Source organism: Aulonocara stuartgranti (assembly GCF_965226115.1).
Source record: "Aulonocara stuartgranti genome assembly, chromosome: 15".
NCBI lineage: Eukaryota > Metazoa > Chordata > Actinopteri > Cichliformes > Cichlidae > Aulonocara > Aulonocara stuartgranti.
Window position 1 is genome coordinate 24,262,038 of NC_138951.1, and position 23,078 is coordinate 24,285,115.

The window sequence follows — 23,078 nt, forward strand, 5'->3', positions numbered from 1 at the left end:
ACAGAGTGTAGACACTTTATTTTTGAATTAAACCACACAGGTAGCAATGAGAAGTCAGGCGGTAACGAAGTCTATGGGAAAATGTTCTCTGTTGATTTATGACCTCAGTAAATACTTTCCTTGTGAGTATATAGTCTCAATTACTAGTTTCAAGTCTCATTTAATAAAACACGATGTTCGTTTAGTAAATTATGGTCTCCATTAGAGTCAAAAAGGACTATAAAGCTGTGTGTGCTTTAGGGTTGGTCTGTCTGTAATTGACAGGTCTCTACCCCCAGATTTACCCCTCGTTTATTACACATAGTTTAAAAACACCAACACAGTGGCAGCAAAAATCCTCAGAGAGATTTCACCAGCCAATGGGAGACATCATGGTGCATGGAGGTAGAGTAACCATTAGAGATGAAAAATTGAGCATGTTCTATGTAATTAAAGCAATTGCCAGTGTGAGTGATGGATACCATGTGATAGGGTAAACACATTGATGGGTTAGCGGTGTAACTGGAGCCTGAATCGTTGGGGTATATAATGGCAGCATAAACTATCAGATGTCAGACACAAAGAGCAGTCTGTGGTGTATCATCAGCATTGTATTGCTTCTGCTGGTGGTTAGACTTGTGCAGGCAGCCATCAAGGTAAAAAAAAACCCCCATCAACTAAAACAGGCTAAAAAGCTCAGTAGACTTGATGCTAGTTTCATGACTTATCATTTTACACAGACTTGGATCGTACATATCTGAAGCATTGATTATTTTAAGTTCCTTTGGCTAAAAAGCAAAACTTAGTCTCTGTATGAAAAGTGACTTTCGGTGGTAAAACATCAGACTCACCTGACAAAATCTCCAATTTTCAGCTTAATTAGCATTTATTAATGCACATTTGTATTCCAGCTTATCTTCATTCTGGTCTGTATAGCTAACGTAGAGTCTTTAAAATAAACTGCATGGCTGTTTAAAGGTGCACACGATTTCTGTGTCAGCTTTTGCACACAGCCGCGATGTGCCGATCCCCTGAGATTAACCGATAATGTTTTTTTTATTACCGCCCAACAGCCACTGTTAATATTTGAGGTTTTCCGTAATTGCTGTGACTAAATGCTGGAAGAGAACCAGATCATAACAAGGACTCTTAAAACAAACATTTAATGGAAGTCTGTGTTTAACATGAGGCTCTTTTGCTCCAAAATATTGTAAATGATCTGATTTTCAATACCTGGCGAGGCTTGGAGGTCAGAATTATTGTTACTGGAGAGAAATAATAAACACTCAGAGCACGAGAGAGGGGAGAGGAGGAAGCCTTCCAGTTTTCATAGAGGGTTATTGTTAGTATTAAAAATTGCTTCTTTTACCTCTTGGGTATTATTTTTGTGACTTTACCCATAATTTCTGATATCACTTAGGTTAATTGTTAAGAATATGGTAAGTCAAAACAACCTTAAATCTTAATATAGGTAATGTTTTTGGCATTATTTGACAAAAAAAGTCATAATAAGCTTTCAGCATTGCATCACATTGGAGCGAAAGCGGGAGGTAAACCTCTGTACCTCCTCTGGAGTCAGATTTTAGTCTTTAGGGAATCTAGCCAGTGAAGGGAGAGTTTAGCTAATCACATGTATTTTATTTAGACTAGATCAGGTGGTTGCTCTGTTGTGTTATGAATACCACTAATGTTGGGTGAATTTGAGCATAGCATTAGTTCTGGAGTGTCATTAAGTAGAGCTGATCTCATTTAAAGCTCATTCCAGTTGTTTTGGCTGATGACTTATGAGACGCTTCAGTTCGATAAACCTGATATATCAGGGTGCACTATTTAAGCTGCTTAAGCTGCCGCTGCTGCAAGCTTCTTTGCAACCCAGAAGTGCTAAATAACGTGCTTCATATTTTTCATGTGTGCTCTGACCTTTGAGAGGGTCCTGCTTTCCATGTTTTCTATGTTTGAACTATAATATTCATAATATTCATCTTACGTGAAACCATACTATCAGAACAGCCTGCTTGTTTGAAGCACATGGATATGCCTGACTTAATTGGAGATTATGTATCGGAATTTAAGGAGCAGGACCACGCCTCAAAACATGCTCCTTCCGGTTCTCATCTATATAGGTTCCCTCAGTTCTGCAAGCTGCCAGGCCCGTGACCCGTTGCCGTTCCCTTCGAGGCCTTCCCCAAACCGCAGCTCAGTTCATGTCCAAGCATTCACCTTTACCTACTAAAACTCTCTCAAATCTAAAATGAGGACGTGGGCCCTAGTGAATCTGGTTTTAAGGGCATATGAGGTGTTCAAACCAAATGCAAAGTATAGATTTTACAAGCTACAGTGGCAGACAAGTCTATTTAAAGATGTGAACAGAGGAAATTTGAAAATATTTTGTCAAAAATCTGGTCTTAGGCTGTATTGCAAAAGACTATAAGACTGTGGAGTGATTAAATAGCATTTTATTATCACCATCATCATCATATAAAAAGGTTCTGCAAAAATGTGAATAGACTCAACACTGTGCTGGGCGACACGTATTTATTTATTTATTTATTTTTATAAACTGCATCACTCTGTGTTGTGAAAACAGAATCACCAGCTGAAATTATTCCGCTAGCTTCTCCTGACGCTCCTGACACTTTTTATTTTTTCCACTTTATGGAATATTTTTGTACTTTAACATTAGTTATGAAACCTGCCTGCACGCAGGTCTGCTTACACATTCTCAGTTTTTGCATGTTTGTGCATGTTTGTCGGCACATATACATTGGGGTTGCATGGATGGTCCTCTCAGAGACCTGCAAGCATGGTCATAATTTACGGACGAGTTTTACATCAGGCATACTCCTGTAGAGGCTTAACGCCATAGAAGTGAGCTACATCCTGGTGAACCACAGGTTTAAACACAGGGCGTTTAACTGCAATGACCTCACTTTGATTACAGCTTGAAACATTTTTCCTAGAGGCAAAAATTCCCTCAATTCATACTCTGTGTGAGCCATTTAGTCAAGTTAGTTTATTAATATAGCAAATTTACACACATCAGCAAGCACCTGACATATCTTTCAAACCAATATAATAAATTCAAAACAGATAAAATACTTTGCAGGCACCGTGCACTGAAATTCAAATCCAATTTTTTTTATTGAGTCATAAAAAATGTTAGCATAAAACTTCTTCTTAAATTTTCTAAGCCTCTGATTGGCTGTCCCTGGCAAACAGAAGATTTTTTAAAGAATATGGGAGGAGCTTCTGTGCTTCTTTATGACATCATACAGAGTCAAGAGTAGAATAATAAGAGTAATTTGAGTCGTTTTAAATCTGATTTTTGGCTCATGGGTATCATTTGTTCATACACTGACATTATATTTCCAAACCTTGGGCATTTTTAACGTGAACGCCTACCTGTGGAGCAGAACATAAGACTGAACATTAGGAAAAGCTGAACATGTCCACTTTAAGCCATGTTTGGACTCTTGGAGTGGAGTAGCTGCTCTCCAAAGCACTTACAGTAACACAGCAGTGGACAGAGCAGCAGACAGCCAGAGTGAGAGGTGGAGATGAGGAGCAGCAAGACCGGACAGGAATGTAAGCCAGCTGAGAGCAAGGCTGGAAGGTTAGGAGGAGCAGGGGAGACTGACTCATGCCTGTCTCTCTGTCTGTCTTCACCATTTCTCTCCCATTCTGTCTAGCTCCACTCGTCTGTCTCTCTCCTTCTCAACCTTGCGTGTTATTCTCGCGCTGTTGCTCTCTCTCTTTCTTTCTCTGCACCTTGTGAGGGCTTGCCTGGAATTTAATAGTCTTGTCCAAAGGCTCCAGATGCCTCCCCAGTTGCTGTGCCATGCCTTTTTTCCGATGCTTCAGGTTGTTGGGTGCATACTGGCACAGTGTGATGTAGAGTCCAAACATTCCCTATGATATCTTTTCCTAAACATATTTCCTAGACCATGATGGAAAAAGTCATGAGGTCAAGTTAAGATGTAAATTGTAAGGGAGAGTTCAGCGCTCACAGAGTCCAACTGAGATTTTTAATAATGTGATACAGCGCTGCTTGATTCAGAAATAATGATTACATTTATTTTGAACTCACAGCTATTTAACAAGATAAGCTGAACTTTAAATCATCCTGACAAAGCTCGTATTATTTCACTCAGTTAGGAACACAGCCAAGGTCTTGGTCTGCTGGACTATGAGGTAAAAACATTTCTTCTTTCTAAGCGATGCATGACTTTGGTTATTTTCTTTGTATAGAAAGTATATCAGCACAAATCCTCTATTTATTTGTTCTTATTTCAGTACTTTAAACCCCAGATATCTTCCAATACAACCATAGACTCCATTTAAAAGCTATGTACCTATCCACTTGAGCCATAAATTAGAAAAAAAATCATCAAAATGTGTGCATCACTCAACCATTTTTAGCCCGTTCGCATCAGTAAAACAGGTCAGGTGCTAATTGTGCATAAAAAGGAAGATTGTGTCTCTTTGAGGATGTAGTGCTGTGCGCACTAACTGTTTAGACATTAGTGTAAGTTCACTGTGTGGCCAGCATCTCTGCCTCTTTGTTACCACGTTTCCTTATTTTAGGCCTCAGTCACACAGGCCTAGTTACCCCCTGTGCCACCTGCAGCTGGAGGTTATATTCCCTTCCTGGTTTAGCGAGTGGTTATTGGAATATCCTCCCTGTGATTGCGTTGTTCAGTTCCAGTCATCTGTAATTCAGGTGGGAGATGTTGACTTATCTACAAACATATATATGTCCCCTGCAGGGGGTGATTACCAGGTGGTCACCGACATATCTCTAGGCTTGGGTGACTGGTGCTTCAGCGGTCGATTTCACCACAACCAGGGCATAAACACTATTACCTAGTGAGCTAATAAAAACAACTTTTTCCAACTGGTACAAGTGATATTTGCTCATATCTGCTGCCAGTGCTCAGCACTCCTTTAGCTGTTTATGGTGCTCAAAGCTCACAGCTGACTTCTCTCATGTTATTGGGCCTGAAGCTGAGGTTGTGTTTTTCATGTGTGAAAGCTTAAAGACACAGAGTGAACTTTAGTTTGTTCAGAAAACTGTCAGTAACTGTAGTGGTAATGCTCCAGACTCTCCCGGTTGTAGCCCACATCAGCAGCTGGCAGGAGGGTGATCATTACCTTTGCGTCCTGTGCACATGTAGGCTTAATGTTCTCAGATCAGCAGTGAGCCTTTACCCACATTAAAGCCACGTTAAAACTATAACTGTACAGTTAGAGCCCATGTTAGATTTCATCAGGACCTTGTTTTCTGCACTGGAGATTTACGTTTATGGATGCTAAAATGGAAAACTCGTCTCCAAGCCAGATTCAGCACAATGTTTTCTGTGATCCATCAAACCAAACTACTGCCTACTGTGTGAATGCTGAACAGAGGCTTTGTTTTCATTGTTTCGAACTTGTTCAAACACTCACACAGCAGATCTCGGGATAAAGTCTAAAGACGTTTGCGTAAGTGTGGCCCATCTCGCTCAGCTGTGTGACATAAGCCTGTCCACAGCTGATATTTAAAAGGAGCTGCAGCTGCTTTCTGCTTCACTCCTGCATTTGGAAGAACTCCAGCACGCTGACATTGACCAGGACTTCCTGATTGTGGAACTGGGGGAGTGTGATGCTGCTGTGGGATGGAAAACGTTTTTTAATATGAAGCGAACATGTCGCTTTTTTGTCAGATTGATGACTGTGCATATCCAGAGTTATATAATTCAATTTGAATGGTTTCCACAGAGCACTGAAAAAAAAGCTCCAAACTAGTAAAAACAAATGTCAGTAAAAGCTGCAAGAATGGGGATGATGAGGTGTATTTAAAGAGATTTTCCAGACAGTTTTTGTTTTCTGCTTTTATGTTAATGACTTTTAAGGATGATCTTTTATATTTTCACAACTTGGACTTCCATAAACCTCTAAATTTCAGCCTCATAAGATCTAAAAATACATATATAGAGGTTTAATTCTCGTAATAAGTTCTTTTCTTTGGCAGTTGCATCAGCTTGGGACACTAAATGTGTCGTAACCTGTGAAAATGACCTCAGCTTTCAGCAGGGGACTTGTTTCTTTGCAGCTTTTGCGCCTCAGGTGAGATTAAGTTCTGGTCTAGTCTACCAGCGTGTTCTTTGTTCAGTGAGTTTGGCTGACAATTGCTATATAAGAGGGAACAAACATCTTTAGCTAAAGAAATTGAGGTGATAAAGTTTAAAAAGGGGGGAAAAAAACCTGCTGTGGTTTGCTGTGGTCACACTGGCTGCGAACAAAGTTTCCAGACATTAAAATTAATCAGTTGATCAGTTAAACTTTATTTGGATAGCACATTTCATGCAGATTAGTGCAGTCCTTCATAGATGAATGACCAGCTGATAGTAATTAGAAAAAAATATGCAGCAAGTATCAACTTGATAGAAATCAAAAAGACAAAGGCAAAGAAATAAATACAAAATTTTAAACTGCCTGTAAGTAAAATGAAAGTGTCTGGCACAGATAGAAAAGAGATCTGGTAAAATATACAAATAAAATAAATATTAAATAAAATAGTGCTAGATAATCTATATTAGAAGAACCTACAAAAACAGATGCATTCATTTTTAAGCATTTTAACTGTAATTGAATGTTAATGATGATTTGGGTTCTGACTTATTTTCCTGTTTTATCAGATTCTATTAGACTTGTTGTACAGGAGACTGACACAGCCAAAAATAAAGACATAAATGTCACGTGTGAGAGTGTGGCAGACAGGATGAAGGACCCAAATGCAGCACTCACGAGAAACTAAGGCGTGAACTCAGGAAGGCAGCTTTAATGCTGTGCCAACAAACCCATATAATACAAACAGGAAAGGAAAAGAAAACCTAAAAACTAGAAGCTAAGAAAAAACTCAGAAGTAACCTGGGTACCAAGGAGCCCAGCAAAACATGCACAGCACACAGGGTAAACAGCAACAGCCATAGGAAAACACAGGGCTTAAATACACCAGGGGGTAACAAGGGGATGAGAAACAGGAGGGAGCCACAGCTGGGACTAATCTGACATAACAAGACAGGGAGGAAGCAAAACTGAAAACACAGGACACAGAAGACTGTCAATGTATAACAGGAAATACAAGACAGGCACAGAGACGCAGACTTGACAAGGAGACACGGCTGACAGGGAAGACAGAGCGAACATGGAGCACAGAGACAAAAGTAACTAAACATGAGATGTGGAGCATGGGAAGGCAAGGTAACACAAACCTAAGGACTAGAACTAAGAATATAACATAAGCAGAAAACAATAATGAGAATCAAAACCATAAAAACCAACAAATCCAAATATATAACTAATCAAAAACACACTAGTTCCCAGACAAACTACTGTGACAATAAATAAACATACAGATAAATTAATTTTGAAAAGGGGGAAATCAATAAATAGCAAATTAAATTAGATCCAGGATTTAACAGAGAGCCAATAAAGAAAACTAATATTGGAGAAATATGACCCCCCCTGTCAGTTACTCTCTTTGTGGTGTTTTGAATCAGCTTTATGTACACGCCATGTGACAGCATGGGCCCTTTAATGTGAACCCAGTCACGCGGAGTGGAAACTCAATTTCAGGGCAGTTCCTCTCTTTTTCTCGTGATATGAAGCAGCACCAGCAACACCACCAGAGTGAAGTTTTTATCTCCACCTAGGCTGCCCTGATGAAACTGCAGTGACTCTGCACACTTTGCAGTGGAACATGTCAAATAGCCAACTTTATACAAGGCAGCGATCCCAGAGACTTTCCACTGTGACTGCAGGGAGTCCCAGACACAGCACAAAGAGGCCAGACCTGAGAGGACCTCAGACCCGCCTCAGTCACATGGCCTTCAGGTGCTATTTCTGTTCACGCTATGAGTGACGAAGGTGCTAGCCAAACTAGCCCCAAACTCTGAACTTCCCTGGAAAAAGCTGAAAGCAGCTTGAATTTGATTTGTAGATAGTTTATAGATAGACAGTGGTAGAAATCAGCAATACTGTCTTTAATTTCTGTGGTTTTATTCCGATTTACTTTGATGGACTGTGGAAAAAGATGTCTGAGAATGTCCAGATATTCCACACTCCATGTGACGGCTGTTATTTTCCAATTTTTTGAGCCAGAGCTCCTCCGGGAAGATAAAACAAATGGCAGCATTGGTAGCTTCCTGCTGATGGCAGAGGTGCAGTGCAGTGAAAATGGGGTGACTGAAGCTGAGCACCAGTGACAGTTAAAAATAAACTAAGAAGTACACGCTTGACAGTTTTTCCTGAATTCCATCGGCACATTTCACATTCTTGAAGATTCTCCAAAAGTAAACCTTCAAAACACAGAGGATTGAAAATTAAGCTTTGTAGTGACAGAAGAACCTTTTTCTTCTCAGAAATAAAAATTGATTGAAATAAGATGCAGACTGTCAAAATAAAAGCCTTAATTTGGGTCATCTGTACCTTGTACATCTTTCCCATGCTGCTGTGAGCACAGAACAATCTGCTGGTTCAATCTTGTTAAATTGTTTGTCCTGACATGCCTGAGAACTTCTTAGCGACTTAATTCACTAATAGAGCTTGTCTTTCTGTTTGGCCACATGTTTTGCACATTTAAAAAGACGATAAAAATTATATTTCCGCCATCATTTTGGCTCTCAATAACATCCAGGCTCCCTTTTAATTTGAGTTATTTCTCATGTTTTCTAATTATTTTGAGTTTGCATAAATATTTGTTGAGCAGGGAGTTTTCCTTTTTTTCCCCTCCCTTCTCTCCAAAGATCTGCATCGACTGGCAAAAAAGCTTGAATGTGATTTATTTCACGCTTATTGCGCTGATTATATAGCTGGATTTAATATTTGGTGATAATTATCCTGTTGTGGAAACTTCATCGCCACAGACGAAGAGCTATAATTTAATATTGGCCCTCCCTCTTTCACTTTCCTATCCAGACACAGCAGATTGCTGGAAATATTTGTGAATGATGGAAGAAGAGGAGATTGTATGTCAGCAAGAGGCAACACGAGTCAGGCAACCCAACAGTGAGAGGCAACACAAAGTAGATTTTTGGGGTTTGTGTATATCCGTGTGTATATTGTGTGTGACTGAAGCTGTCAGGAAGTTGAGTTAAGGTCCTAAATCATCTGAAAACTTTAACATGAACCAGTTTTACAGTCCATATCACTTCTACCAGCACTGAGTTTATGCCACAGCATATTTGATCCCCAAAGTTCAGCTTGTTTAACTGGTGGGATCAGTCTATGCCTTGCCCTGGGTTTGTTGAAGAGGTGCTCGTCAGTCAAACTCAGACATGGTACGCAAATATTCTGATCGCTGACCTCGCCCACACATGGAATCCAACGTTTCCTCAGGGACTGCTGCCTCTTTGGAAATCCTATAAAACAATGAACCTCACTGCACTGTGCAAGAGTGCTTTTCATGAGCAAATTAGTGTAAAACAGAGAGGGTGTGAGAGAGTCGAGCTGAGACGAAAGCATGCATGGGTCCAGGTATGCATAGGTCAGCAGGGGGAGTGGGGATGAAGGACAGTTTTATTTGTATAGTGCAACATCACAGCAAAAGTTGCCTCAAGGTCCTTTATAAGGTAAAGTAAAGACCTACAATAACACAGAGATATCCCCAACAATCAGAAGCACAGAAGCACTTGGTATCTGGCAATAAGCCACACCCATTTGCTGTTCAAACCTTCTGTTTGTGAAGGGCAGCCAGTAAAGAAAAATGGGGCTTAGTGGGGGAGGGGCTAGAACATTTTGACAGATAATTAAGGTTAACTTTGAAACGTGACTGACGCAAAGCCCCCCCAAGAGAGTCCAAGAACAAAAATCTGGAAAAATCCTGAAACTGTTGTGTTATCTCTGACAAATTTGCACGAAAAGACCACAAACAAACTTTATGAAGAAATCCCAGTAACAAGACAAATCTTATTCCTGTGCATCTCGAGCTCCACTGTTGGCCCCCAGAACCTGATTTGTAACATTGCTGCCATGTTCCCTTCACTATAATGAACCAGCACTTTGGTTAAGGACTCTTACATTTATTGCAGTTGCATGTAAATATTTGTGAAAAAGAAAATGTGCTGTAGTTCAGGTTGCAGTATTATTTTAAACCCCACGTGTCTGGAAATAGGCGATTAAAAAAAAAATTATGACTAAAATTCAAGTTAGTCCATTCAGATACAGATGAGTATCCACAACAAATCTCCAGGTATCCAGTAATTAAAACTATGCTTGTAATGTTCCACAGTTCCACAATTAGCAAAACAGAATTTGGACAGCTTTAATTACTGGAAAATTTCCCTTTATTGATTGATTAATTGTATTGCTAAAAATCATATTGAACTCACCTTCAGGACATAAACAGTGGTCAATGATCAACAGAGGAAAAGGAACTGTGAATGTGCCAGCGTTAATCAGAAGGGTTGATTTTCATCTGGATCTGATGTTTAAAGGCTTCCAAAAATATAATATAATTGATTTATATCCAATACGTAATAATTAATAGAAATCTAATCCAGTCGGAGAGAACTAGAAATATTAATAACATATGTTACACATGGGAACAAGGCAAAATATGGAGTGAAAAAGGACTTTTCTGTTTGATAAATTGTTCTAAAGGTTCATAAAACCCACAAGAGAGACATTCACGAACCATTAACTCTAGAGTAGCCAGCAAAAAGCTGAAAAAAGTGAGATATCAAAGCGTCCAGCAGAAGATCTTCCAATAAAAGGAGGACTATAGTGATGATTTGATGATGCAAAGACATCCAGTGAACTACATTAAAGAGATTTCCTGTTGGTGCTTGGACACTTTGAGTTCATGCGGTTCCCGACATGTTTTATGTCTTTCTTCTTTCCCCTATCCAATGCTCTGCACTCACTAATGATGCTGAAAAATCTCAAAATATCCCCAAAATATGAACAAAAAGCACCGGACAGCTCTTCACATATGTTTATGCCGTCCTCTCAGGCCTTTATGGCTGTGGTGATCGGTCCACTCGATTGCCTTTTAATAGTTTCCATTTTGAAAAATAATTAGATCTGGCAGCACGTCCATTATGGTCCCTTTGTTTAAAAGGGAGGATGGTTTTAAATAAAAGAAGTCACAAATACTGGAAAGAACATTAAAACATGTCTGCCAATGTGACTGTACAGTATAAAAAATGCTCACAGTCAAGTCTGAAAACATCTGCTGTGATTTGAGAGGAAATTTAACTGCTATGGTGTCAAAAACTAAAACTGTGGAATCAACATTACATCGCCATTTATATTTCATACACAGTATAAGTTATTGTCTCACGTTCCTTTGATTAATTCTCTGCTTAACTGTTACTTCCAGAGGGGGGTCCTCCTAAAAACCTGGTCACCAGCGATGTAACTGACACCAGCTTCGTGGCGTCTTGGACAGCGGCGCCTGGGAATGTGAATACGTATCGTGTTCAGTGGAAGTCGATGTTTTCCCAGGAGATCCAAGAAAAAACGGTGCCAGGAGATGAAACCAGCACCGTGCTGGAAGGTCTGACTCCAGAGACACTTTACCAAGTCTCTGTGGTCGCTGCCTACCGCCACAAAGAGAGCGAGCCACTCACGGGATCAGAAATCACAGATGGTAAGACTTAATAAACTCTTCAGTCTTTCATCTTTAGCAGTAAGAGAAAATGCATGCATGCACCAAAGGATGAAAGCTGAAAAAATAAAGAAATTCATATATAATCAATGACAGTTACAGGAAGTATTTATGAAAGAACAGACAAAATAAATGTTAACCGTGAGCAAACATATGTTTCTATTTGATCTGACTCTCAAAACAAAAACCAGATCACAGATTGGACCAACCGTTAGCAAAGAGAAAGCAAACCTTCCCGTGTGGTCTCACTTGTCATGGTGGAATAAGTCTTGATAGAGTGCTGGACGTAAGTGCTTTGGCCTTGCTTGAACACCATGGTGTTACCCAACTTTTAATTGGAAGGTGGGACCTACAGTCAGCAGTGCCCTTTCTACTGACGCCAAGATGGTCTGACATCCTGACATTAGGTAGCGACCAGAGTGTGATTTAGCGTCCCACTCAGAGAAGACCACGAAAAGCTTTAGGAGAGCGCATATCATACCGTCCCAACCATCTCTGTGAAACAGCACTTTATATAAGAGTCAATAGATTCTCTTATTTCCATTTGACACTAGTGTATGTGACCCTGGAAGGAAAACAGCCGGATGATTAGCTTAACTCCACTGACACCTCTGGTGTCGATGAACATGTCGTCAGTTACAGCTTCTCAGAAAAACGAACAAAAGCAAATCTTGGTGATAATTAAACCTTTAATTTTAGTTGCGAGGGGGGTGTTGGCCCACTTGGGGCTGGAGGTGGGACTTGAGCATATTATGTACATAAAAGGTGGATGCAGCAAAGTGAGACCACCTGTTGGATTCTAGTTTCTTTGAATTTTGACTCCTTAACTTATAACTATACTATAAAAGCCTTGACAGTTTCCAAACTCACAGCTTACACATCTGCTCTAAAGAAGGAAATAACCCATACAGAACAAAGGTAACTTTGCGGTAGCCTCAAGTGGACATTAGAGGAACTGCAGTTATTGGCACATGAGCTTTATGTCTTGATTAGGGATGGTATCCGGTATCTGGTGCCATTATGGCAACGGTTCTGTCATAAACGGTAGTAACCAGACCGAAAAGCAGCGCACATTTCGGTGCTTTATTTCGGTGCTTTTTTTTCCCTGAGCTCTGATACACTTTAGATTCTAGCCAATCCTTTTACGTTTCCGAGGATAGTAGGCGGGCCCAGGTACGTACGTTCTTTTAGAGCAGAGCTACAGATTAAAAATGCCCAAGGTGAAGCGGTCAAAAGTCTGGCTGTACTTCACAGCAAAATATGTAAACTCAGCAGCCTGCAACAAGTGCTTTAAGCTGATACTGTGCAAAGGAGATAACACCTCAAATCCGATGAAACACCTGGCGACACAGCATTTTTTTTAAAAGCCGAGAAATGCGCCGTATTTGATAGCTTGCCGCGAGACCTCACACCGTGCACATCTACTGCGGGTGTGGTGCCTGTTATCGGACCCGGAGTTAGCCACATCCCCCAAAAACCCGAAGAGTAGAGTCCTGGCCCCTAGCCCTGCCAGTGTAGCAGAAATGATGACGGATGATGATGGCAGCAGCAGCCGTTCTTCTCTGGGCGAGTAGCTTAATGTTGTTGGTGTGTAATTTACGTTGAGTATGCTAACCACGTTATTACATTAATGCATGTAAGGTGAACTAGCAAACATCATCATAGCTACATGCGGCTGTCTTCTTGTTTGATGGCAGATACTCCCTTCACCCTGGCCAAAAAGGCTAAAATGACCAAAGAAAAAGTGGAAAACAGCTAAACGAGAGGTTTTTGGACAAAGTTTGTGTTTTTTCCATTGTTTAAGCACTGCTTCCATCCAAGAGTGATACCATATATGCCCCATAGCTGCAGAAAAGGCTAACATTGTTATCTTTTTACAAAAAAACAGCTGAACATGAGAGGTTTTTGGACCAATTTTGTGTTCTCCATTCTTTAAGCACCGGTTCGAGCACCGGTTCGAGCACCGTTTAAGCACCGGCACCGTTTCAAAAGTACCGGTTTGGCACCGGTATCGGATAAAACCTAAACAATACCCATCCCTAGTCTTGATGATTGCAGCTTCACTTCCCGCAGTCACACAAGTAAATATTTGGCCCTTCTGTTACAAGCCACAAACATAGAAAGGCATTTTTTGGGGGTCAGCTTTTTTCCCTGGAGCTGTCTGTTTGTCAGCGGCACATACTCACAAAATCTGGCAGCAGAGTGATGAAAAGAAAAGATCATTAGTGCAGCTTGTAATGTGTCTTCTTTCTGGGTTGGAGCATCTTTGGGCCCAAGTTCCCCAGTCCAATATTCTGTTAACACACATTAACCCTCCAAGTGTTTTCATGTTGAGTCCACCCTAACACCTCACCCTAACCCATGTCACACTAAACAAATAAGAAGCTGGGAAACACTGGGAAAATGCTTCAGACCATTGTTTTCCCTGTAAAACTCATTTTGTGCAACAAAAGCAGCCAGACTTGTCAAATGTTTGAATAGACTTCAAGATTAAATGACTTGATTTAATAAGTTATGAAATTACCATAAAGGTCATGGTAAACAAGATCAGCAGCTTTTGGCACATCACAGTGTGTCTGCCTCTTGGGCAGTGACCATCAGCTGGACTTCATTACTTTTCCTAGTACGTTGTGGGATACTTTAAGTGAACTGTTTAGAGTAAAGATAAACTCTAAACATATATAGGGTGAAGACTACAATGTCACACTCACTATTTAGGGTAGTCTGTATAATAAGGTGAGTAATGAGTTACTTCAGATGTAGTTCGTGTTTTATTTGGTGCCAAAAAAGTCATCTTTGCGCAACATGAGGGCTGCTTGGGGATATCAGTCGTCTTTAACAATTTATACATTTTTAAAAAGGACTCCAGAAACTTTTCTTCTCTCTGGCAGAAGCAGATCTGATTTTGAGATCAGTTCTTATCACCTGAAATTTACCCTTACCTGTGTATCCTCCTGTCTTTGAATGAATAAATAATCTTTATTTGGGGGTTAAAGTGCCTTGCTTGAGATCACAGTGATTAGTTACTCTGAGATCATCTGGTTAGCATCAGTCCAGATGTTTAAAAGGCAGCGTTCAGGCCACGAACCCGTGTTTTTAACCCTCAGAGGGGAAGTCAAGGACGTCCTCACTATTTTCAGACATTTGGCTGAAACTCGCTGTTCTGATTGCAAGTGAACGTGAGCCAAAACAGATTCAATGCTTCCTTTTGTCAGGAAAAAAAAATCTATTTCTTACATAATCAAACAGTTGGCACTCTCCAACGGGTTTCTGGTTCCTGGTTGGTGAAAGCCGTCCAAATTGAAATTAAAATTTTCAGTGTAGATTATTTTTAGGCCGAGATTTAAAGCGAAGCTGCAGCGCGGTGGCAGCTTTGCTTGTGCTGCGTTCTCAGCAATAACACGACTACAGCGTGGGTGTCCTGTGAACTGCACGCTCACTTATTGTGTCCGAGTTGAGGCACTCTCTAAAAATATCAACGCGTCCCTCATTTCATTTGCACACATGGGAAATTAAACACACACACACACGGGCCACCCGAAACAAAGAAGGCACAGATAAACTATCGCATCTTACTTCATGCTCTCCCTCTGCATCTTTCCAGCAGGAAATTTGAATCTCCTGCTTTAGATTTGTTTAAATCCATCAACACACGGAGAAGTTGGATTCAGTATTTTTTTCCACCTATAAAAATCCTCCAGAGTGAAATCAAGTAGTTTGAAAAACTTTCCCCCGGATCATTAAATATACATATTATTTCCTCACAGAGTTTTTGTAATCGCTCGCAGTATTGTCAGAATGACTTAATTTTAATTCACAGGGCTTCTCTGTTGTTTCGGAGCAAAAAGGAAAATGTGGTTACCATTTCCTCCCAACCGATCACTTCTGGGTGAAAGCCTAATTTACAGCCAATTACATCTGGCAGGTAGCTGATGGTATTACTCAACATTTAGGCCCGCAGTTATGAATGCTAACGACGACTGAGGGAATACAGAGGGATACCTCACGTGGCCGAAAGAAGTGATGATTGCTGGAATGGTTCAGATAAAGAAATATTGAGTGAGCTTTATGGCAGCAATGCTGAGTGTTTTTGAAGGACATGAAATGTGGCAAAAAGTACATTACATGAAAAGAGCTTTAGGCTGAAAGTGAACCTATGCTTCTCACGTCCGGCTTTTGCACTCCGCTGGAGTGGCTGTGCATTATTATCTATATAAAGCTGGGTCTTGGTTCAAGCCTGGTGGGAAGACCAGCTGAGATCACAATTTTAGCTATACAGACTCAAACAATGATCTTTCACCCAATAATTGTGAGTAAAATTTATAAAATCATAGGTTAATTTAATAATTAATCATTATGAAAAATATGCTTGGTATAAAGTGAATGTACACCAATCAAGTAAATTTCATTTTATCAGATTCTATTAAATTCAATTTTAACAGGACAAAATCTCTAGCAGGTAAAAATCCTGAATCCGGGTTTTAGTAAATAGAACAGAGGTCGGACACCGAGGAGCAGCTGGTGCAGACTGAGGACAGGCAGTAAGACAAAGAGCAGAAACTATCCAGCGTTCCAAAAATAAAGAAAGCACACAGACTTACAAGCAGTTTGGCAACAGCAGAGGTCAAAGATCACACACAAGAGGCGAGGAATGAACACTGGGAAAGATAATAGTAGGAACATAAAGTAAGGAGAAAGCAGAAATAACTAAGGTGCATGACAAATCAAATAAAATAATTAATTAAAAACATCATATGGGATTGCCTTGTCAGTGTGTGTGCTGTGATTGGCAGCCTTTAAAACAGAGCCTGGCTCCGTGCAGAGACTTCCTGGATAAAAAGGCCTGAGTCTAAAAATATTGACATCGAGGTGGACAAACTCACATTGATGTCACCCACTAATTTGTAGGATCTATTTTGAAACCTTGATTTTAACATAATGGCATTACCAGCTGAGTTTTTATGAAGCCAGAAGGGACCATGTTTAGAGGAGATGGTGGAGTGAAGCTGTGTCCATAGACTTAAACTAATTATTGCTAAGTAGCATGAATAAAACACTAGAAACACAAGAATTTCACTTAAACAAAACTAAAACATAGACTTAGTAGAAGGGCTGTTAGTTCAGTTAATGCCACAATAAGCTATATTATTTGTGATTATGCAATAAATTTGTTCCAAAAGGCAGTGATACCATAACCATGAGCCATTTACCATTTTGCTCAACTTTAAACGTCAATAAAATATAAACGGGGCAAGTAAAGAAAAAATAATCTTCTTCCATACGTGTGTCATAAAGAGAGAAATGAGCTTTAGAGGCCAAAACTGTTTTTGGAGCAGGCTGTAAATGTGTTTATTTCAGCTGTTGGAGATTTTAACATGGGAGTCTGTGGGGACTGACTTGTTTTTGGAGCCAGCCCCAAGTGGGCATCGGGGGAACTGCAGATTTTAGCATTTTTTCAGCCCTCCAGGTTTCTACTTTAAAACAAACCCTGGATAAGTCAAATATACTTTGTTTAGGTTTCCCCAGGAACAATTTAAAGGGGAACTGGTACAACTAGTTTCTCTTTAACGATACTGAATTATGTTGTTGCAGTATTAAAAGTGCATTCTATGTTTTCAGCCTCTGCTGATGGGAAAAGACTGAGAGTGTCAGACGAGACAGAGAAAACCATGAGAGTCACGTGGACGCCAGCGCCGGGCAACTTGCTCAACTACCGGCTGAAGTACGTTCCCCACAACGGAGGCAAAGAAGTGGTCCAGAAAATCCCTGCAAAGGCCACTTCTACCATCATGAAGAATCTGAAGCCCGCGACCACATACAATATCACCGTTCTGCCCATCTACAAGCGCAGGGAAGGAAAAGCAAGGCAAGGAGTAGGAACGACACGTACGTTGGTCCATAATTCAACCCTCTGAGAGACAGCACACTGCAGAAACATGTCCATCTTAGCCAAGACGTTTATACCTGTGCTCAGTCTAAAAATATGATCGCTGGTGGATGAGTTTAGCTCAGGTGCTGGATGCAATGGGCACAGAGTCACTCATTTAAAGTCATTTTTTATAAGAAAAAATACTCCTGTAAGAAAGTTTTCATGTTATATTGCTCTAATTTTAAAGGAGCTTTTACATAATGAGAAAAAGTAAATCTGAGGCCCACTCTAAGGATGTGTGAGGATGTGTAGCCTCCAGGGTTTAATCCTCAGTGCTGAAGTTAACTAGAGAATTGTCTATATTTTCCAGGCAGCGTATAAACCTGGTATATTTAAAGATTTATTCACAATTTTTCAGAGAAACCTCACACCAAGTCACGGTGCCTTGGAAAAAAAAAATGTTTCTTTGTTCCAAGTTGCAGATTTTTTTTCCCGTTTTCCCACCAACAATTTCATGGACTGACTTCAAGTTTAAACTACTTGTTAAGAGGAGTATTTTTCACACCACAGGTGCTGCAGCGCCTCCTCACGAGAACACTAAAATCACAGATAAACACGTTCTCAATCACACGCTAGCATTACTAACACACAGCATGACACTGGGCTTCCTAACGGTCGACACTGGGTTCAAGGAATTGTATTATGGACTAATGAGAAACTGGCTTGAATGTGGCGTGGCTGATCCTTAAAAACTTTCATCAAGAGTTGGAGTTGTGTCGAGTTTAGTTCTAGGTTAGTTTGTCCTGAATTTCCTACTGATTTCTTCTATTTCAGTGTCACCGTACAAGAGTCCCAGGAACCTTCTGACCTCAGAGCCCACCAGGACCAGTTTCAGAGTGTCCTGGGATCCAGCACCTGGGGAAGTCAGGGGCTACAAAGTCACCTTTCACCCCACAGGGAATGATATTGACCTTGAGGAGCTCCTTGTTGGCCCCTATGATAACACAGTTGTTCTAGAGGAACTCAGGTAAGCTTTCAGAGTTATTTTATGGCATACGCAGAGGATTTCATTTAAAAGGAAACAACAAATATAGAAGACAGTCAACAGGAAAAGGCTTAAATGGACACTATGATAACAGAACTCATAAATTCTATAACTTGTCAACAATAGGATTTGGTCCAGAAAAGTAGTTTGACCCAGTAGTATCAGGGAAAGTTGCAGTTAAATATCTGCGAACTGAGGAGAGCCGCTACTGAATGTCTGGGAGAGGACTGTTGTCCCATTGTTGTCTGATAGAGGATTCTAGCTGCTCAAATGCAGGTTTTTGGACTGAATGCCAATAACATGCCAGATGCTCTCTTTCCTCTTAAGTCTGGAGAATACGGTGTCCGTGTTTTCCAAAAGATTTCCAATTCTGATTCGTCAGACCACAGAAAAGTTTTCCTCTTTGTTTCTTTCTATTTTAAATGAGCTTAGGCTCAGAGAAGACAGCAGCATTTCTGTTAACTTATGAATATTTCTTTGTATGGTAGAGATGAAAGGATGAAAAGAGGAAGACGAGTTTTATGGAGAACATGCAGAGGGTTGGAGATGGAGGCAGATCATCTGCTGTGGTGAAAAAAATATTTAATGTGGTTAAAGATAAGAGATACATGTTAGATACTGATTCTATCAACTTGCTTTGAAAATACAGATTGGGGTTATGGGTTCCTATTGGAAGGCTGTAGGGACCTGGATACAGTACAGGACCTTTTTTTACAGTATTCTTCTATATTACTACCTTACAATATAAAGCGCCTTGAGGCGACTGTTGTTGTGATTTGGCGTCATATAAATAAAATAATAATAAAATGGAATTGAATTATTACAGCATGATTGCACAAAGACTAATAGAAATGTAAATGTTTACACAAAAATCATTAATTTTGATGTGGGGAAGCTGTTTTTCTGTGCTTAGACTGTTAAACACATAAACAGTGCTAATGTTTAGGTAGCAGCTTAGCTAGCTGAATACATGGTACAAGGTTGATGCACAGTAGCAAAAGATGTAAAGCTTTTCCAAAAATAAAGTTTTGTAGACTACATTGTGTGCAGTGATTTCAGATTATATTCTGATCACAGCAGGCAGGTAAAACCTCCCAAATCTGGCTATTAGCATTGTCTGAGTAACACTGAACACAAACACATTGTTTTTGTTCAGTGTTACTCGGACCTTCATAGGGAATCTCTTAATTTGAAATTTGAGGGGTAAAGTTACATCTTAGTTTGGAATTCAACCCTTAATAAATCAAATAAAGCTTTGTTATGCTTTCAAACTAACATTTATTCTTGAACCAGTGCTGCGAATCTGACTGCAGTCAAACATTTAGGTTTCAGCACACCCTCCACCAGCTATGATGTCATCTGATTGTTTATGCTGTACAAAATTGCTTAGAACTGAGGGAAGCAGCAAAGCTTCACCACTGACATGAAACAACTTCGTAAAGTTCCACGTCTTTGGTAAAAAAAAAGTTAATAAGTTGAAAAGTTAATATTAGTAAAGGGTTCACTGCTTATAGGCTTATAAGCTGATGATGATTTTTTTTTTTTTTTTTCCGATGATTTTAGCGGTTTGTCTCTTTTCCCCTTTATCCTCAGATCAGGAACAAAGTACTCTGTCGCTGTGTTTGGGATGTTTGATGGAGGAGAGAGTTTGCCTCTTGCAGGAGAGGAAAAGACGACTCTCAAGGATGAACCCGAATCTCCTCATGTCACTCTTTCTGGTAAAAGCCGACAACAAACTTCTCTCTGCGCTCATTAGCAGGCCTGCAGAGCAGACGTTCTCTGATCTCTGACGTTGAAGTGTCGCTCAGATTAGTGCCAAAACTTTGGTTTATATGTTATCACAGGGAATTGAAATCGCTGTCGCTGTGGGACTGAAACTCGGCACAGATGATTACGATTCATTGAAATTATTTAGAGATGCTTGGCTCACATTTTCTCACCTCCCTACTGTTAGTGGGAGTGTAATGTGGAGCAGAGTTACATGCGATCAGGTGTTGACATGAATATATATATGAACTGCACAAATGATCCCCTCACATGCTGCAAGCACTGAGCTTTAATGGCATTGCCATAAGCAGTTAGAGTTTTTTATGATCCAGAGGGTTCGATGCTGGAGGGATGTATGCAGCTAGGAAAATGTTATGCTTCCCATCAGACCCTGAGGAGGTGCTGATCCGCAGCAGAAATTCCTGCTGTAATGCGAAGCAGACACGGTGACCGACTGCCCACCGAGCAGGGAACACGCCAGGCCACTCCAAGATCCTTGCTTACTGAACTGCAGCTCTAACAGAGCAGGCTTTAATTCAGTGTTTTTGACAGGTCCATATGGTCTTTAATGCGTCCTTAATATGCTGCAGAAACATTATTTTTTTACTGTCCATTAAATTTAATCCTTTTTAAATTTTGCTCTTTACACAAAACTGGAAAAATCTGACATTGAAGCGAGAAAATGTGATTCCAAGCATCTTTTCAGGATTTGGCTAATGAAAACGTTAACCTTCAATGCTAATTGCATCCACAAAGGAGAGTGAGAGAAAAAGTGAGGGTGAAGTGTGTGTCATCGCAAACATAAAAGGGCAGGTTTTCTGTCAATTCTGGACGAGTTGCCTGTTTAATAGCAGGATTACAGTCAAAATTACAACTTGGAGCAACAACTGGAGATTTTGTCATCACAAAAATGTATCAGATTGAACCAAGAACAATTTCGAGTCATCATGTAAATCTGAAGAAAACACTTCAAAGTAATTTGGAAGGATCTCATCTCATGCATGCTGCGCAGGGAGCTTTCAGCCTTAGTGGAGATATACAGGTTCAGACTCATGTTACTGTTGTTTACTTGTAAACAAACAGCATCTTTTATGCAAATAATCTCAACTCCAGAAATAGTTATTTGTATTTTCTGAAACTTTCAAGCATCTTGTTTATAGTAACACCACACAGTTCCTTTAACTGAAGCTTAGACACAAAAGCAACAACAATTCGGAGCTGCTACAGGTTTCGGCAGGACACAGACACACTGGGCTGAATTTTCATTTGCTCTCCCTCAGAGACACTGATTCCAACAGTTGTCTGCAGCTTATTAGAAACCTATGAAAGCTGCCTCTGTTTATGACATCTGTTTTTATTAATAAACGGCACCGGGACATGAGCGCGTTGTTTACTGGCGGTGGTATAACTCAGACAGACCGCGGCCAAGCATCCAACTCGAGCATCAAGCATCTGTTTCTGCTGCCTGCTAAAAAATTAAGTTGCTCGTCTCCTCTCATCTTTTTAATCACACACACAGGCACCCTGTTTTTAACTGCTGGGCGTGTCGTCCTAAAAACATGGACGAGCGGCCATTTTTCACCCCCTACAGGTACCTGGAGCAGGAATGCGCAGTAACTTCAGGGAGCAGGAGGCCTCGTAGATCACAGTATGGGAGAGGCTAATCGCTGCTGAGACTACAGCAGCACAAAACACCCCGAGTGTCTTGCTGTGCTGGAAGAAAGACACAGAGAGAAAAAAAGACCATGAAGAGAGCTCTTAATTCTGCACTGACAGCTGTTACACAACGTGTGAATTATTTGTGTTACATAATGTAAATCTGTTGTCTAAGCATCTTGTGATTGTGAGAGTTTTCGTGATGTCCTGCTTACTCCTCTGTCCTCCTGATGCATTTCCTCTCACTCTTTCACACTTTTCCCTCACACAGTAAGACTAAACAGACACTTGTGGTGGGTATCTGTTGTGTACTAACCTCCTCTCCTCCCAACACCACCGTCTCTACAGACGCTCAGTGTAAGACCACAGCGAAGGCCGACATCGTGCTGCTGGTCGACGGCTCCTGGAGCATTGGACGCATTAACTTCAAAACCATCCGCAGCTTCATTGGTCGCATGGTCAGCGTGTTTGACATCGGCCCAGAAAGAGTCCAGATTGGTAAAGCTTTCACTATTGTTACTATAACGACATGAGTCACATGGAGGGATGTTTTCCTTCAGACAACTGTCTCTTGGTATTCGCCTAACCTTAACCTCCCTTAATGGTATCTTTAAACCTCAATGGAAGATATTGTGCTCATTTCTAGATCCATATTTTAATTTTGGGAATTTACTAGAGTAGCTTTGTGTGAGTAACAGTTCAATCTAACCCCCATCCTGTATCTGAAATAAGCTGTTTTACACCAAATCAGAGTGGCTGTATCCTTAGTGTTGTATTTTCTGCAGGTCTGGCTCAGTACAGCGGTGACCCAAAGACTGAATGGCACCTGAACGCCCACCCCACCAAAGAATCCCTGATGAATGCTGTTGCCAACCTGCCATATAAAGGAGGAAACACCATGACAGGTGTTTTTTTTTTAGTACTTTGGCCCAGCTCTCACTGACCTGGGTGCCAGTGTGGGAGACAAATTGATTCATTTTTATATACTGTGGCAAATCACAACGTATACAAAGTATAAAGTATAATTTCAAAGCACTTTACATACTGGGGCCAAACCCTTGGTGTGAGACTCAGCCACAGTGGAGAACAAAAAGCTCACTTTTAAGAGGAAG

At 40.5% G+C, this 23,078-nt stretch overlaps 1 protein-coding gene across 4 annotated transcripts in view; it reads left to right on the plus strand.

Moving 5' to 3' along the window:
* The window catches only part of col12a1b (collagen, type XII, alpha 1b), a 150,052-nt gene that overhangs the window by 22,931 nt on the left and 104,043 nt on the right, over positions 1-23,078 (plus strand). For all 4 annotated transcript variants that reach the window (XM_082505922.1, XM_082505919.1, XM_082505920.1 and 1 more), the window contains exons 13-18: positions 11,342-11,611; positions 17,249-17,515; positions 18,333-18,525; positions 20,137-20,261; positions 22,315-22,464; positions 22,752-22,871. In XM_082505922.1, the coding sequence (XP_082362048.1) occupies positions 11,342-11,611; positions 17,249-17,515; positions 18,333-18,525; positions 20,137-20,261; positions 22,315-22,464; positions 22,752-22,871 (1,125 nt within the window). The remainder of the gene's footprint in view (positions 1-11,341; positions 11,612-17,248; positions 17,516-18,332; positions 18,526-20,136; positions 20,262-22,314; positions 22,465-22,751; positions 22,872-23,078) is intronic.